General features: G+C 39.2%; 1 protein-coding gene across 1 annotated transcript in view; it reads left to right on the plus strand.

Moving 5' to 3' along the window:
- The window catches only part of PSIP1 (PC4 and SFRS1 interacting protein 1), a 37,077-nt gene extending 22,101 nt beyond the window's left edge, over positions 1–14,976 (plus strand). The window contains exons 11-16 of the mRNA XM_026866427.1: positions 1,756–1,811; positions 3,042–3,112; positions 8,974–9,075; positions 9,668–9,881; positions 12,196–12,307; positions 14,208–14,976. Coding sequence (XP_026722228.1) covers positions 1,756–1,811; positions 3,042–3,112; positions 8,974–9,075; positions 9,668–9,881; positions 12,196–12,307; positions 14,208–14,271 — 619 coding nt within the window. The 3' untranslated portion in view covers positions 14,272–14,976. The remainder of the gene's footprint in view (positions 1–1,755; positions 1,812–3,041; positions 3,113–8,973; positions 9,076–9,667; positions 9,882–12,195; positions 12,308–14,207) is intronic.
- Positions 14,977–18,290: the final 3,314 nt, after the last annotated feature.

Raw genomic sequence — 18,290 nt, forward strand, 5'->3', positions numbered from 1 at the left:
GGGGGGGGGGACACACACAAATGGGTGAAGCTGCCACCATGAGAGCATGATGTTCCCATCCTCACAGTTGTTGGGAGGGTGGAAGAAAAGGAGAACAAAGTAAAAATATGGAGGAAAAAGGGGGAAGATAATGGTACCCTTTAACTGTAACAACAAAATTCTACCTTTTTCATGTTCATTAACAAGAATCTAGTTTGGGAGTTTTTATCCGCTAGCCCCTTCTTCTCCTTTTCTTCCTGTTACTCCTTTGGAATCCCTAACATAATTACTTTACTTGCCTGTAGCAACCTTAAGCATTGGCAACTCTAGAGATATTAAATTGTCCTCATCATCTTTGCAGCTCGTAATATACTATCTAAATCTGACATATGCTGATTTGATTTCTGCAATCAAACTCTCATTTATTGATTTGGTTATAATAATCAAATCTCCTGTACTTTTAAATAGCTGTCATATTTTACGCATTGGAGGGTAGATAGAGCTTTGCTTCAGTAAGATAAAGGAGTAGCAGTTAATGCATAATTAATAGCTGATGGCTAATACCACAAAACTGAATATTGGTAAACAGTGAAAAGACTTATTTTTATGCTGTCTGTCTTCAAGTTCCTTTACTAATACACTGAATATAGATTGATATCTTTTTTGGTTACTTTTCTTGTCAGCACAGTTTTCATTTTCAGGTCTTTGTAGCTACTTTGTTAATATTTATTTAATAATGGTGCTTTGTACACTGTTCTCTACATATACAAAGTTCACAGGTACCATTTAAATGGCATGAGCTTGTGCTGCCAGTTTAAGTAAAATAGTCTTATGTACTTTAAAACTGTTCATTCTGTAACTGATTAGAGTATGAAGGGAAGATTGAAGATTATAAGACATGCAGGCCTGGGTATTTCATGGATGCATGTTACTACAACAGGAAGAAAATTAGTCACAGAATATTTAGTCATGATGAGCTGAAATACGCAAATTCTAAAATGAGGCTGTGTTACTGCTCAGTAAGACAAGACTGAGGAACTGCTAATCAGGGGCCCATGATCTTCTCTGAATAAAAAGTTCAAAAGCTTGTTTGAAAGATTTCTGCCTGTCTTCCCATAACTGAAATGGAGACAGGTTTTTTTGTTGTGTTTTATTGAGTCTCAGCTTTATTTGTAGTGATACAATTAGAGAAAGAGCCAGGAGATTTCAATGAAATTGTAATAAATCTTTTTCCTTTATTACTATGTGCTTCAAGAATATTTAAATTATTACTCATACATTTATAGTCAGTTGTAGGCTACTTATGCTGTTATAATTAATTATATGAGAAAATTAGTCACATATAGGAACTGATTATGACTGAGTGATCTCTCCATAATTCCTGTGGTAATGTTGAATAGTTTTACTCTTTTTGTTGTCATAATAAAAAAATTTCTCCATAAGTTAGTTCTGTGCAATTCCATTTTACCAATTTGTACATGCAACCAAAACAAAATGCAGTTTGGAAATGTAACTTGGTTTGGTTTTGTTTTATTTACTGCTTCTGGGAAAAACCTGTCAGTATGGAGGATTTATCAGCAGTATCTCAGCTAACAAATTTTGTTAATTTATTTCAGTTTTTGAAAACCGGGGTTTGTCTCTTTGTGGTTTTGCACACTGATGTTTTACTGACACATTACCTCAAAACACTGCATCTCATCTGAAAATGGGAAGAAAAAAAAAAAATTGAAAAATGGACTTCACAACATTGTAAAACCACTTTAATGTTTTTGATAGGCCGAGTAAAGAAGAAGGCAAGAAAACAGAAGTTAAGAAGATGGAGAAAAAGAGAGGTTGGTTTAAAGAAGCTAAACAGTATTTTTGGTCATCTTAAATTTTGAACAGAATTATCTGCCTGGGTAAGATAATCTAACGTTCAGGGTGACTGTGGGGTGTCAGTCTGAGATGTTTGGTCCATGACTGCTTCCTTCAGGTCTGTAAAACAGTGCATTCTTCTGTGATTGTTCTTTCTTCAGTGCATTAGAATAGGTTTTTGCTCTTCCCATTTTACTGTCATTCAAGCTTTTTAAACCTCAATGATCCCTTCTGTTTGTAAACAAGAAGCAAATGCTCTTACTCTTTGAACTGAATCACTTTAGTTCTTCTCTTCATTTTTTCCTTTCTATTTTCTCATAACACAATAATCTGAGGGACCTCTAGAAAGTATTTAGATGTTATCCTTTACTAAGTAGGAGGCTTGCTACGCAAGAGGCTTGTTCTTCCTAAGCAAGAGGCTTAGATGCAGATTACTCTAGTCTTGTCTACAAATGCACACTTGAAAATTGACCTTCACAGGGATAAGTCATTCCTTTTTTAGTACTCCCATCTTTAAGGGCAATCCAAATCACTGGCTGTGATTTGTAGTATAGTACAGATCCAGTGGCATGAACTCCAACCAACCCAGTGTTGGCAGGCAAGATGGGAAATTATCTGAACACATCCGAGATTAATTGGACTTGAAGGAAACTGTTTGCTTGCAGTATTGTTCAGAGTATGTGCCACCTGTGTATGAAAAAATCCAAACAGGCATTCAGCATGTGAATTAGAGACACACATGTTCATTCATCTTGCACACCTGCTGGAGCATGTGTATGGCGAACATTCCATTTGGATGAATTTGAACTGGAACTGGAGTCATGTCCAAACCATCAATAACCACATGTCCTCTCATTAATGACTTTCTAGCTTTTTAATTCTTAACTATTTGTTGAAATTTCCTTTTAACCTGGCCCACAAGTAGAGGGTGACAACTATATACTGAAATAGAAAACTGTTTCCAGTTTGTAACTCCTAAGGAGAATGCTATGTAGGTTGTTAATAGTGTCCAGTTTTAAAAAGCTGTATACTTTATTTCTGATTGAAAGCCCCGTGGTGTATTTATGTGTGCACCTGCATCATTATTTGATGGAGAGTGCCTGTCTATATTATTCTGCATTCTGTGTGAAGTTCAGATGTGTAGAAAGGTTTCTACAAAAACCTGAAGTAATTATCAAATATTCATGCATACCATTTTTAATCTTCAGAAACATCAATGGATTCTAGGCTTCAAAGAATACATGCAGAAATCAAGAACTCCCTGAAAATTGATAATCTTGTAAGTATTCTTTTTTTAAAAACTGATTTATAATTCCAGTAGGAAATATTTGGCATGTGTGTTTGTTTTTAATTAATATTCTGAGAATGAACAGAACTTTTTCAGTTTGAAAGATAACTGCTACTTAAATGAGGTTACTGTGGACATCAAAAAATGTGTCAACAAGTAAGATCAGTTTTGTTTGAAAATAATTCAGTAATTTATTCAATTACCAGAAACATTCAGACAGAATTCTGTCAAACGAAGCATCTGTGCCAGCTCAGCCTGAGCTGTGCAGAAACACCAGAAGAAAATAATGTGTAGTAATGGCAGATGCCCTGATGCAAGGGATGGAAGCCCCCATGTGCTGACCCCACTCCTTGTTGAGGGAAGTCTGCTGCTTGCTGGGGGCTCCAGTTTGGAACATTACTGACAGATGGTTGAGGCCTGTCTGGCCTTAAGACTATTTATTAACTACTGCCAATTTTCTGTGTTGGGCACCAATGATACAGTTAGGGGAGACCTGCAAAGCATGGCTGTGAGACTCTGAGGGTGATGATGATCAGGGTATGAGGTCCCAGGTGGTGGACCCTTTCTTGAGGAGCATACTTGTGAAGGAATGGATAGGACTGCTAGGAGGTGGCAGGATCCACTCCAAAGTAGTGCTGCCAAGAGGCTGGCCAACCTGGTTAAAGAGTTTTAAACTAGGAGCAGTAGCGGAGGAGACAGTGAGGAAGTGGTGGAGTGGGATGGCAATCAAATGATGCGGGGTGATGTAATCAGAATTGGCCTTGTAATCGACAGAATTCCTCAACAGAATAGGACTGAACCGACATCACCACAAGCATATGCACAGAAATGAGGAAGTGCTAGCAGTGCAGCATTATGAGGAAAGCTCTTAAAACCTTTCTGGAAAGTCAGCACAGCTGGGTGCCTGTTTGAAGTGGCTGTACACTAATGCATACAGCATGATGAACAAACCAGAGGAACTCAACATCTGTCTACAGTTGCTGGACTATGCTTTCATGGCATCACAGAGATTTGGTGGGGTAGTTCACTGTACTGGAGCCTTGCCATGTATATAGGTTCTTTAGGAAAGACAGATGCTGGGAAGACAAGGTGTGCAATAACTCCTTATGTGAGAGACCAGTGGGAATCTGTGGACCTCTGCAGTGGGACGAATAAGTCAATTGAGAGTTTATGGGTCAGGATTAGCAGGCAGACTAACATGGGTGACATCCTGAGGATGTCTACTGCAGATGATGTGATTAGGCAGAAGTAAAGAATGAAGTCATTTTAAGGTAACTGGGAGACACCTCCAGTTCAAAGGCTTGGTCCTCATTGGAGGATTTAACCATCCTGCTATCTGCTGAAGAGACAACATAGAGATTATACAGTAATCTGGGAAGTTTGTGATCATTTCCTAACACAGGTGATCAAGGAACTGACAAGGGAAGACACCCTGTCAGACCTGATTCTTGTAAACAGGAAAGATCTGGTCAGGAATATGAAGGTTATGGGCAGCCCTGGCTGCAGTGACTGAGATGGTGGAGTTCAGGATCCTGGGAGGAGGGAGTAGGGCAAAAAGGATCACAGCCCTGGACTGAGGAGAGTAGACTTTGTCTCTACAGGGATCTGCTTGGAAGACTCCCTGGAGAGACCATGCTGGAGAGAAGAAGTGACCAGAACATCTGCCTCACTTTTAGGGATTACTTCCTTCTCAAGACTGATTAATGTTGACAAGCAGGAAAATAAGCAAATGTGGCAGGAGGGCTTTATGGATGAACAAGGAACCTTCTGACTATAGTCAGGATGCAAAAGAAATGGAAGTAGGGACAGGTGACCTGGGAGGAATATGCAGACACTGTCCAAGCATGGAGGGATGTGCTTAGGAAAGCCAAAATCTACCTGGAGTTAAAACTGGGGAGATAAATGAAAAACAAACCTCACCAGCAAAAGGAAGACTGGGAAAACATGGGCCTGCTGCTGAATGGGATGGTGCATCTAGTGAAAAAGGACAAGGAGAAGGCTAATGTACTCAATGCCTTCTTGACCTTAGTTTGTTCGTACATTTCCTTTCAGGAATCCTAGGTCCCTGAGACCACTGAAAAGTCCACAGCAGGAAAGACTTGATGCTCAGTGGACAAAAATCAGATTAGGCAACATTTAAACAAGGTGGGACCTGATGCGGAATAAACTGAAGAGTGCTGAGGGGGCTGGACAATGTCATTGTGCATCCATTCCATTTTATTTTTGAAGCCATGGTGACTAGGGAAAGGTTGACAAGGACTGAAAGAAAGCAAATGTCACCCTCATTTTCCAGAAGAGGGGATCTGGGGAAACTGCAGGCCCCTCAGCTTCACACTGATATCTTGGAAGTTAATGGAGCAAATTCCGGAAATTGTGTCCAGTAGTATGAAGTACAGTGTGGTCTCTGGGAGTTGTCAGCACAGGTTAATGAAGAAGAAAACACAGTTGACCAAACTGACCTCCTGCTGTGTGATGACTGTGTTGGTGGATGAGGGAGAGCAGTGTATGTTGTTCATATTAAGTTTAAAAGGCTTTTGACTGTCTGTTTTAACGACCTCATAGACAAACTGTTGAAGTCTGGACCGAGTAAGTGGATAGCAAGGTGGACTGAAACATGGCTGAACAGCACACGAAAGACTGATCAGTGGTAGTGAGTCCAGTTACAGGCCAGTCACTACTAGTTAATACTGTTAAAACATCTTTCTTAATGACTGGGATGATGGGAAAGACCACACCTGTAGCAAGTCTGCAGAAGATACAAAACTGAAAGGGTAGATTTGAAGGGTGTGCTGCCATCCAGAGGGACTTGGAGAGTCTGGAAAAATGGGTCAATAGGAATATATCATGAAGTTCAACAAAGGTTCAAATTCTCCACCTGGGGAGGAATAACCCCATGCACAGCACAGGCTGGTGACTGAGTGGCTGGAAAGCAGCTTGCCAGAAAATGACCTGGAGATGGTGTTTGTGGACACCAATCTTGCCACGAGCCAGCAATGTGCTCTTGTGGCAAAGGTGGCCAACAGCATCCTGGGCTGCATTAGAGTTGCCAGAATGTGGAAGGAGGTGATGACTGCCCTGTACTTGGCACTGGTGAGACACTGGATCCCATTTTGGGCTCCTCAGTACGACAGAGACATGGACATACTGTAGTGAGCCCAAAAAAAGGGCCATGAAGATGAATTAAGGGTGTGGATCGTCTGTTTGTAGGAGAGGCTGAGAGAGCTGGGAGTGTTCAGCCTGGAGAAGAGAAGGCTGAGAGGGGAATCTTCTCCATGTGTGTAAATACCTGAATGGAGTATAGAATGGAGTGTAGAAAGACAACAGAGCCAGGCTCTTTGCAGTAGAAGGACAAGAGGCAGTGAATGCTGATGTTAATACAGAAAATACTGCTTAAACATAAGAAAAAGGGTGTTTTATGGTGTGTGTTTGTTAAGCACTTGCATATGTTCATCTGAATTCTTACACCTTGGGATCCACTGTTAAGGCTGGGCAGTGAAAACAAATAGGGAAGGAACAGAGCTGTATCTTTTTTAAGCCTATTTTAATGTCTGTGCCTATGGTGCTTTAGAACAATACTACCAGGTTTTCTAAATTCAGTGTTATTTGTGCTTTCATTTTTGTTTTGGTTTTTTTTCTCTAACTTGAAACCTCAAATCATGAGACCAGACCAAAAATACTTTACCAGTCTCCTTATTTGAAGTCCTGGAGGGGATGCAAATCTTCAAAAGTCCATTTCCATTTACACAACTGAAAAAGCAAGTAAAAGACTTAACTCCATTTCTGCCTTTATGTACTGTTGAAGACAAGAAAATTCTTGCTACTACAAACTAGCCAAGGAGAGGTGTGAGTGTGATATCATTTTGAGGACTTTCCCTGACTGATTACATGGTCTTTTTGGGGTACCATTGCATGGATGGTGCTGAATGAAATTCAGCCTTTCGTTTAGTATCTTCATTTTGTGAGGGCCATTTGTACCATGAGAAAACATGAGTGTCAGTGAAGAAGTACAGTAGCATGAGAAGCACGGGTTGCTCCAACTAAGAAACTCAGCATTGTGTTAGGTGTCAGAGGCAAAGTTCTGGCAGTGGGGGCAGGGGGTTGCCCTGTGCTGGACACAACGTTCCAGCTGGCTCCAATGGACCCACCCCAGGGCTCTGCTGAGCCTCTCAGCCAAGACAGTGGTGCTTCTGTAAAAACTTAAGAAAGGGCAAAACACACTGGAGGAGGAGGGGAAGGACAGAGTTTGAAACAGCAGAGGGAACACCAAGGTCACAGAAGGGAGGAGGTGCTCCATGTTGCTGGAGCAGGTATTCCCCTGCAGCCCGTGGAAGAGACCATGAAGGAGCAGATGCTCACACGGTGGCCTGTGGAGAGCTGGTGCTAAAGATTTGTCCTGAAGGACTGCAGCCTGTGGGGAGAGCCAGGACTGGAGCAGAGGAGACTGTGAGAGGGAAGTAGTTGCAGAGAGGAACTGTGATGCACCTGCTGTGCTGCTTTGTGGAGGTGGGCTGGGGAGGGCAATCTGCAGTGAAGTTGAGCATGAGAGAGGGGGGAAGGAAAGATGATTTAATGTTCATCTTTGTTCCTCTATTTCAATGGGCAATAACTTCCTCTAAGTAGAGTGTTTTGACCATGACAGTAACTGGTAAGCAATCTCCCTGTCTTTATCTTGACCCATGAGCTTTCTTGTCTTATATTCTCCCCCTGCACTGTTGAGGAGGGAGAGGGGAGTGGCTGAGTGGGCATCTGGCTGCTGGCTAACACACCACAGTGTTAAATATGAAACATTCATTTCCAGTGTGGCCTGTTCTCAAATTATTTAAGTCTATGCTAATACTTTGTCTCAAAAAAATAGTTAATTTTAAATAAAATACAGAAAGCCTTTACTTCACAACATACATGATGGTTTGGCTTAAATCACGATAATAAATTCCCCTAAAATAATAAGTAAAAAACCAAGAATGGAGACCCCTCCAAAACCTCACCAGCCTCTGATTCAGAGGCATGATGGAGCAAATATTTTAAAGTACTGGAAAGAACACTGGATGTAGAACTACAGCAATGACACCTACTTTATTATACCTGTATTTATCAAATAAACAGATAAAAAGAATTCTCAAGTGAAACAACCTGATAGGTTTGTTTGGGGTGTTTTAATACTAATTTCCCTTAACAAGAGGAGCTACAAGTTTATACAAGAATGCAGAATATATGTGGCATATTATCACCTGTGCTGGTGATGAATCTTGTTCTAAATAGGAAGTAAGATAAGCAAGAGTAGCTGAAGATAAGGAAATTGAGAACTAAGTCTTACAGGGAGAAGACTTTATTACAGTGGTTCTTCAAACGGTATCAGAAGCTCACATCATTACTTCTGAGTGGTCTGTGTAGTATGTCATTCATCAAACTTTTAGCTGAAAAATCTACAAAAATACAGTTACACAGTATATTAACTGCCACCTACTTAAGATGCTTTGCTACCTTCTCAGTGGCAGGTCACTTGGAAAGATTGTGTATGGAAAAGGCTGACTGTGGAGAACAGCTTCAAGCACAGAATTACTAGAACCAAAACTTGAATATCAAGCTTGAGTTTGTATTTTGACAGTATAAAATTATTTTTAATACTTTCAAGTTACTCAGCTAGCATTTGCCTTTGGTTACAGAAGTAGCTGAAAGGCAACTGATAGCAATTTGTTTTCAAGTTTGATTGTATAAATTGTTCTAAAATTAAGCACATAGTCAAATTAAGGGTATTACAGGAAGGTATCACTGAGCATGGAAATTAATTTAACATGGCTAATTAAAGATTATTAACCTGTAAGTTTTCAAACTAATTTCTTGTTTATATACAGGATGTGAGCAGGTGTATTGAGGCTCTTGATGAGCTTGCATCCCTTCAAGTCACAATGCAACAAGCTCAGAAACATACAGAGATGATTCTGACTCTGAAGAAGGTGAGATCTGCAATGTTCAAGTAACCTGTGTGCTTTCTTAAATTGATACCTCTGTTATTTACTACTGGAGTACTGTTCCTGTCCCAACAATTCAAGAACAACGTGGACAGACTGGAGAGGGTCCAGAAGAGGGCCATGAAGATGATCAGAGGGCTGAAGAACCTGCCCTATAAGGAAAGACTGAAGGGATTAGGTCTTTTCTTTCTGGAGAAGTCTCACAGCAGACCTCATCACAGTATTCCAGTGCTTAAAGGGCACCTACAAAGAGGATGAAGGCTCTCTCTTCACAAGAAAGTGCATGGAGAACGGCAAGGGGCAGCCAATACAAGTTGCACTGGGAGAGGTTTTCAAGATGTGATTGGGCAGGGTGATTGATAATTTCATCCAGGCTCTCTTTCCCATGAAGGGTTGGACCAGATCTTTCAAGGTCCCTGTCAATCTGGGCTGTTCCATGGTTCTGTGATATTTCAGAGAGTGTAAAAGTCTATTATCTAATTTCCGGTTAAATTAAGAATTTCATCTAGAATGTAATGAAATTGCATAGGTATTTAAATACCTAAGTGGAGCTCATTTTTTATTACTTTGATTTCAGATACGGAAATTCAAAGTCAGCCAAGTTATCATGGAGAAGTCTACAATGCTATATAACAAGTTCAAGACCATGTTTCTGGTTGGGGAAGGAGATTCTGTTCTTTCCCAAGTACTAAATAAATCACTTGCTGAGCAGAAGCAGCACGAGGAAGCCAACAAAACCAAAGAACAGTGGAAGAAAGGAGCAAACAAAAAAATGGAAAAGGAACAAACAGGTAAATCACTGCTTTTAGTTTCTTGTCATATAAAAGACCTAGTCTCCATCAGTTTCTGAGCCAGATTCAAAAAATCCTTGATGCAGGAATTCTACCCATCTGTTAAAACCTTTATATATCTGAAATAGTCAAGGATCATACTGCTGTAACGAAGCTTCAAGTTCAAGGGTATAATGTTTTCTGTGGCTGTTTTACCTTTATTGCTTGAAGGGAAGAGCTTTTGCAAGAACTGAGTTTAGCATTTTTTACTTTTCTGTAAATTTTCTAAATTAATTACCTTGTGGAATAAAAAAAACATTAAACATGAGGTAGAATAACATACTACCTTCCATTCCTCAAGCAGTCTTTTTGGTGTCTAGACTTCCACCTATGCTTTAACTTCTTAATTTCTTTCACTAGCCTATTCCTGTATCATGCATGCTACTATGCCTAACAGCAGCTTGAAACCACTTACGTGTAACTTCTGTGATGCAACTTTAGTAGTTCAGTCTAACATTAAAGAAATAATCATAATTTAGGAGAGAATAGGCCTTCATGCTCTGCAAGTACAGCATGATATTAAAAGCTTTTCATAGCAAGCATGCTCTACAGCAACTTAGGTCAGTTATTTTTTTAAAAATGTAGTAAAATAGATACTTGCAATTTTAAATAGAGGAACAAAATGAGACTGAGACAGTCTCTGGAAAGCTGTGTTGCAAATGAATTAAAATCCTTGAAGATGTAGGAGTTCTACCAATCTATTAATATTATATTTGGATCCTTGATCCACAAGCACAGAAGAGAAACTATATTTACTTGGAACTTGAATCCCAGGAGCAAAACTGTTTCAGAAAACTGTTTGAAAATTACACCACCCAGATCTAGAATAAAGAAGTTACTGTAAATGAGATTAAGGATGCCAAGGATTCAGAATAGCACTGCAGTTGAAATGCTACTGTATTTGTAACTGCTAAAGAAAGCAAGGATGATGATTACATCCAACCATTTTATGGTGAGAGAATGATGTAGTGGAGGTTCCACACAGATCTTTCCCCAACTCAGTGGTCAGCATAGCTAATACTTTAACAAATAAACTGAATGGATTTTCTACACAGTCTGACTAATGAAGCTACTCCAGATAAGGCTAACACTAGACTTCAACAGAACACACTGAAATACCATAGTTGCCTAGTCAGATGGAGAATGGTAAGAAGTTTTATCAGAGTAGGCGGATATTTCATGGAAATGGATTTTCTTTATTTGCTACAGTGAGAAATTCTGGATCCTTATGTTCATACCTGCCCTCTTAAAACCTCAACTGCTGAACTCTTAATATCTTTACGAAGTACAACAATTACAGCAGTTTGTACTTCAGCTAAAATACAGCTTCAGACTATCCACTTTCTAACAAGGGATTATAGCACTGTTTCACTTACGTTTGCATTGGCATTCATGTCCAGAACTGATTCTGAGCTAGTCTAAATATATCAACTACCAGAATGTCATCTTAAAATGATCTTGTCTGCTTTTTAGCATCTCTTAGCCTGTAAGTATTCAGATGAGTAATGTCTTGTATTTTTTTCTTGTTGTAGCATAGCACATTAGTTTAATAAAGGGTTTTTTTGGTAAACCTGTAACTTCAAATAAAATGGACTGTCAGTTCTGACTTAAAGTGACATTCCTCAACAATTGACTCAAAATTCATTGGTTTGTAATACCAGAGCAAAACATTTCATCGCAGAAATTTTAAAGAAGTTAAATATTCCTGCTTTGACTTCACTAGTTTTTACAGAGTGCGTTGTTTTCCTGCTTGACAACTGCATGCTATAACTAAACACTTTTAGTCTATATATAAATAGTTTATGATTATATGCATATTTGTTAGACTTGACACTAAACAAGAATCCACGAGACTATTAACTTTTCCAGTTAAAGTATCAGAAAACCCTCAAATTGTCTGACCAGGTTAGAGTGGTAAACCGATTTACTGCTGAAGTATATTCTCTCACTGTTCAGAATATATATAAATAAGCATTAGTCCTATTATGTGTAGCCTAGCAAGCACAAGAAGAACTTGAAATCACATGAAATAAATATACAATGTTCATTTCCTGTTATCAAATTGATGGGATGAGGCTTGCTGAATGGAATTTTCAGAAGTTGAAGCTGTGTAAGTTACTGCTTTTTGTACCAGTTCAGCTGCTGGTTATCAAGATAAGGGGAAAACATTTATAGCATTTGAGTTGCTGAGGGTAAAGAAATTAACTGGGACTTCTTACAGCACAGTTTTGCTACCTGCAGTACTGTTGTCTTTCTCTGCTCTTTAATTTTAAAGGTTCAAAAGTTCTGAATGGAGGGTCTGAAGCTCAAGACACCAATCAGTCACAGCACAATGGAGAGAACACTGAGGAAAAGAAAGATAGACATGAAGTTGGCAGTAAGAAAAAGTGAGTTAACCTCACCGAGCTAAAGATCTGCTCTGCTCTAGCAAAATGATGTAAAATACAACAGCAGTAGATTGCAGTTACCTAACCAGGATGAGGTACTGTTTTCTCTTAGCTTTAGAGAATAATAATAGAATGCAAATATTTTGTTGAAGTTTTGAAAGAACATTTTAAATGTAACTTCACTTGCTGTTATGATGGAGACCTAAAGAAAAAATTACAGGATGACCTGCTAGGAGAAAATCAGCATGTAGTGAGACAGGGCAAAGTCTACTTGATGCTCTTAAGTTGGAATCAAAAGAAGTATGAACCAAGTCTTACAGAAGCTAACGGGATTTATCAAGTTTTTTGTAAAATCGTGTATTCCAAACAATAGCCAAGCCCCACTTTAATCAGTGTTCTATAGTGTAGCTATAGAATTGCCCAAATGCAGGCTAGAACTTAGACTTGTGAAATTTCAGAACTCTTTATAGAGAACACTTTATAGAGATGGATGCATTTACCTTTTCCAAATAAGAAGCTGTAAGAATGCTTGAATTTGTAAGTAGGTATTTAAACCTTAGCCTCACTGAAAAATGTGGTTTTGTAAAGAAGAAGCAGCAGTGAATCTCTTGTAGACTATGAGAAATACTTAATAGAATTCTAGTAAACAATGAGCAAAAAGTCTAGGATTATCCTTGAGCTGATTTGTTTTGTTGAATTACCCCTTTGCTTTCTCTGAGCACTTCTGCATCTTGTGCTCAAGGATTCTTTTTGTCCAGCAGCAGGTATTGAAACAAGCTTTCCTTTCATCACTGTCTTCATGCAGGCCAGGAGAAATGGCAGTTGCCTGGTGTTCTTTTGGCTGTCTGCCAAGTTAAAACTGTACAAATGAGTGGAATATTGACTGTTATCTACAATAAGATAAACTTGAACAAAATCAAAAAGCCACTTAGGATGGAAATTATTTTGGTATTTGCTAAGAGGTAGCCTCAGAACTACTGGCTTCTGATTCTGCAGCTTTCAGAATTGACATACAGGAGTTTCCAACCAGTGATGAATCCAACATTCATTTGGTCTGAACAAGCAGCGCATGTTATGGGAACATAGTGAAGGCACATACATAGGTTCCTAACAGGTTACACAGTCTAGTACACTGCTTAAATTTGTGATTTGCCCAAACAGCAAAGCAGTTCAGTAATAACAGAATATACTTGACAAAGTATTTAAAAATAAATTAGTACTGAACTGGTTCTCCAAGGTAGAATTTTTTCATGGCCAGCTCCTTTCATTTTTCCTGCAGAAACTGACAACACTTGGGATTTTTGAGTGGCGGAGAGACAATTTCATTCAGATTGCCCCTTATATTTGTGATTAGAAGAATAAATATTTGGGTGCATTCGTGACACCTCAGTGGACTTGGGTCAAAAGAAATTTATGGTAGAGACCTTAGTTATGCAGCATGCCTGGAAAAGGCTGTTGAATACAAAGTGTGTCTCAAAAAAGCAACTTTGAGGCATGACAATTTATATTTTTAATACTTCAGTAATTGTGACTGTATATGTAAAACTTGCAATTATATCTTCCATGAATGAGCTAGTGGACAAGTCATGCTCCACTAATACACATTTATCTCTTTACACATGTGTGGTGTTTGCTGTGGCATTGAATTCTGTACTCTCAACACATTTTTGACCTACCTAAGCAAAGAAACAAACCACTTTAGAAAAAGTCTTGTATGGCTACTTTCGGGCTGAATGACTGCTGTTCACATCTGGTCACATGCATTCATGTGATGTTAGTCACTACCAGTTTAGCTTTGCATTTGGGGGCAGTCAGCCTAAGAGAGAAGAAAGACAGCTGGCATAAGTCTTACTCTCTGCATTTTTATGTGGTCATTAATGTTGCTTTGTTTTGCATCTAGGACATGTGGTGAAGAGAGAGAGACTGAAAAGCCAGCAAAAGATTCTACCTTTGAAAGCAAATGACACCACTGGAGTCTTTTTCTAAAATACAGAATAAAGAGGATTAAGTTTTGCATTTTCAATCTATAGACTGCTGAAAGTTCTAAATAATTTTATAAGCATAGTATTGTAAAGTTAAATTTTGTGGAATAAAAGCCCTTTTAAACTTGGCTTAAAAGTATTTAAACACTTTTGCCAATAGTTTTGTCCAGTATTAACAGGTAATACATTTCAAAAGATGAAAATTCCACTTAGAAAACAAATGCTTACATGTTACAGGAGTTAGAGTTGTAGTATATTTTTACCTGACTACTGTATGTTTGTCTAGCTAATAGCAGGAAAAAGTGTAAATACTTTTAACTGCCCAGTTTGGTTCATTTGTATAAAACCTACTCTCTTCCTAGGATACTGACCTCTGTGCATAGTTTTTCAACTCTTGTTGGGGATGTTTTTTCACTGTGTTTTGTAGGAGTTGGAAGCAGTGTTTTTATAGCTGTTAAAATGTTAATGTGTAAGTATACTTAATCACTTCTTTTTTTAAAACAAGTTTAGTTTTGTTCTTGCAAAACTCATTGTGCCAATTTACTGCAATGTGACTTTATGGTATGTTTAATGAATCTAATAAGTATACTAGAATGATGTGGTGTTCCCACAGAATCTGTTGATGCACACTGGTTGAAAAACACTGTCTTGAAAAATTTCTGAAATTAAAGCATTTAAACTGATAAAGAGAGACATGTTCTTAATATTAACTTTTTTAGACAGAAACATTTGTACAAATCACAAATATCTGGGTTTAGTACTATTTTGATTTTATTGCCTTGGCATTAGCTTCTGGATTTCTAACTTGAATTTTAACAGAAACACTGATACTTTAACAGAAATGCCTAAAAGTGTGACAGGGAATGATTACAGCCTGATGGAGACCAGTGCTTCTGAAGCTTTAACTCACACCATTCAACAAGGAAGTTTTCAGTATTGCAGCATGACCAAAACAGCATGGTATCAAATATTGAGAAGTCAAATTTATTTCTTGTTTACATGCCTTGTAAATTGCTGACATGGCTTCTTCAGTCACAGTATCAACTAGACTGGAAGACCTTGAAGATCATCCAGTCCAACCATTAACCTAACACTGACCATTCCTAACCACACCAGATCTCTCAGTGCTATGTCAAGAGAGATGAGGACTCCACCACTGCCCTGGGCAGCCCATTCCAACACCTAACAACCCCTTCTGGAAAGAAATGCTTCCTAATATCCAGTCTAAACCTTCCTTGGTGCAACTTGAGGCCATTACCTCTTGTCCTATCTCTTGCTACTTGGTTAAAGAGGCTCATCCCCAGCTCTCTGCAGCCTCATTTCAGGGAGCTGTAGAGGGCGATGAGGTCTCCCCTCAGCCTCCTCTTCTCCAGACTAAACCCCCCCAGTTCCCTCAGCCGCTCCTCGTACAACCTGTGCTCCAGACCCTGCACCAGCTCCGTTGCCCTTCTCTGGACATGGTGGAGTAATTCAGTGTCCACCTGCTTGTGGTGTTGTTTTATTCTTACCCAGGGTAGCATAGAGAAAAGGGATTTCTTATATAGAGAACAAGGCAGACAGCTTTTCTCCATTTTAACAACTTGGTACAATCTTTACTTTTGTTTGCAGTTCTGCTCTTCAATAGTGTTAAGCAGCTAAGTATTCAGTAATAGGAAAAAGCAACTTCAACAATCAATACATCACAACCAGTTAAAGGTCAGTAACTTCAGCACTGCCTTAAAACCTCTCATTTTCCAGAATCTGAAAGTGACAGATTTTGAGACTTAACACTTTTTTTCACTCAAATCATGCACTACTATGAAGAAACTCCTCCTTATTATCTGTCTCCTAACTGTGAAGAGATAAAAAATTTCCATAGCCCTGCCTTTTTGCCGTTTTTGCTTTTTTTCCTTCCTAACAGACTGGAATAGTAAACAGCATAGTAGTTTTAGGATGATAGCCTTAACCTCACCTACTCTTCACTTGTATGGTTTAAGTAAAAACAAAAAAACCCTCACTAGTGACAAGAGGCACAGAAAAAAGCATGAAGAGCCTCCAGTTGTCACGGTAGAGACGGTCATGCAACAATTGACAATTAAGTTAGGAGTAAAAGAAGAAGTGTGTTTATTGTTTTCTACATACTTTATATATCTTTTACAACTACCGCAAGCTCTAACATAATTGGCTAAACCCATAGCAACGGTACACCCATAGCAACGGTACATGATTGGATAGCTTTCTTAAAGTTTTACTTCTGAACATGATTAACACAGTTCCTTATCTGTGTTCAACAGTTTTATGTTTCTTCCAGCAGATGTTCACTGTCCTTGCTCCTTATCTGTGGTATGCCCTCCTGCATGCAGACTCCTCACGGTATGGGAAGATCTGGCTGAGGTTAAATTCCATCTGCTCTGCCAGGCGTTTAGCAGACCCGCTGCCTACCCTGACAATTCCCCCTTTTTGTATTTGTGCTACAAATACTGCATGAGCAGCCTTCTGCAGGGCCCTTTGCAGAAGACTGAAAAGACATGACAACATTAAAGCACACTTATGATGACTAGCAGGATCATTCCAGTGGTTCTGATCAAAGAGATCAGCCAGCCCGATAACCCCCATCCTTTAAACAACTTTGTTAGCCAATCAAGACCATCATCTTCTGTCAAACGCTTAACACCATCTTTTAACTGTTGTATGCTCTTATGGATGGATTCAGAATGATCTGCAGTTGCTGGGGAAACCTGGTTGCAGCGAGTATTTAGAGTACCTTTCCTTAAAAGTTGGAAATCCTACACGATGCGTCCATCAGTAGGTGAGGCATCCAGCATTGCTGCAAGTCCAGCCTCTAAATCAACAGGCCAAAATAACTGGAAATTTTCTTTGTGCAGAAACATCTGATTTCATCCTCCTGTTGGGTTCCACCCAGAGCCCGGCCACCACTCAAGGGGGAAAACCAAAGGAGTTTCTAATAAGGTTAAACACTTGAGTTCTTAATTCTTGATATTGCTAAGCAAAATTAGTTGAAAACACACATTCTGATAGCATTTAATCCTCATTAATAACTACATTCCATCTAAACTACATCTTTCACTAGTGACTAGTAAGCCTAGATATTTCATTGAGGAGTTGCAATTACTGTTAGCATTTTCTCTTAAAAGAGTTGGCAACTGTAGTGTAGTTTGTTCTGTTGCAGTAGCAAACATTACCCAGACATTCTGCTTAAACGATCAGTTGAAGAGATCACAAACTGTCGGCACAGGGGCACTCACAGCACCCACATCTGTATCCTGAGTGCTGGCTGCCTCTCACACCTCAGGTGTGGTTGCACACACCTTGCCGGTAACCATCGGGAGCTGTGACCTGTGGAAACACAAGCATAACCTCTTCCCCAGGTTAATAACTTACGTGGTCCACTCTACTGGCCAGTAACTAAACCTTTAACATGTACTTTGATGCCCTTTTGCAAATTCTGTTTTGAAAAAAGAGAGGAAAATTGTTGCAATATAGGAGGTGTAGAAGCAACATCCCCATAATGAAGAAAATTAAGAACACAAACTGCTTTATCTAAACACGCCTGTAGTGGTTCCCCAGCCATTCCCCCTTTTTGTTTTTGAAGCTGCTGCTTCAGCATGCCATATGCACGCTCGACAATTGCTTGTCCTGTTGGGGAATGGGGAATCCCTGTAATATGAGTAACACCCCATAAATTAAAGAATGTTTGAACTTTCTGTGAAGCATATGCTGGACCATTATCTGTTTTAATTTGATGTGGCACCCCAAGGACAGAAAAAGCTTTCTGTAAATGTCGGATTGCATCCTTACTTATTTCTCCATTATGTGCTGTTGCCACCAAAGCATGTGAGTAAGTATCAACAGAAACATGAACATATTTCTGTCGACCAAAGTCAGGTATATGAGTAACATCAGTTTGCCAAATCTGTAAAGCTTGAATACCTCTGGGATTAGTACTGAAATACACTGGAGTATGAGTTCCTTGACAATCAGGACTAGCAGCAACAATAGAC

The sequence above is a fragment of the Athene cunicularia genome (assembly GCF_003259725.1).
Source record: "Athene cunicularia isolate RWA chromosome Z unlocalized genomic scaffold, athCun1 chrZ_part2, whole genome shotgun sequence".
Classification (NCBI taxonomy): domain Eukaryota; kingdom Metazoa; phylum Chordata; class Aves; order Strigiformes; family Strigidae; genus Athene; species Athene cunicularia.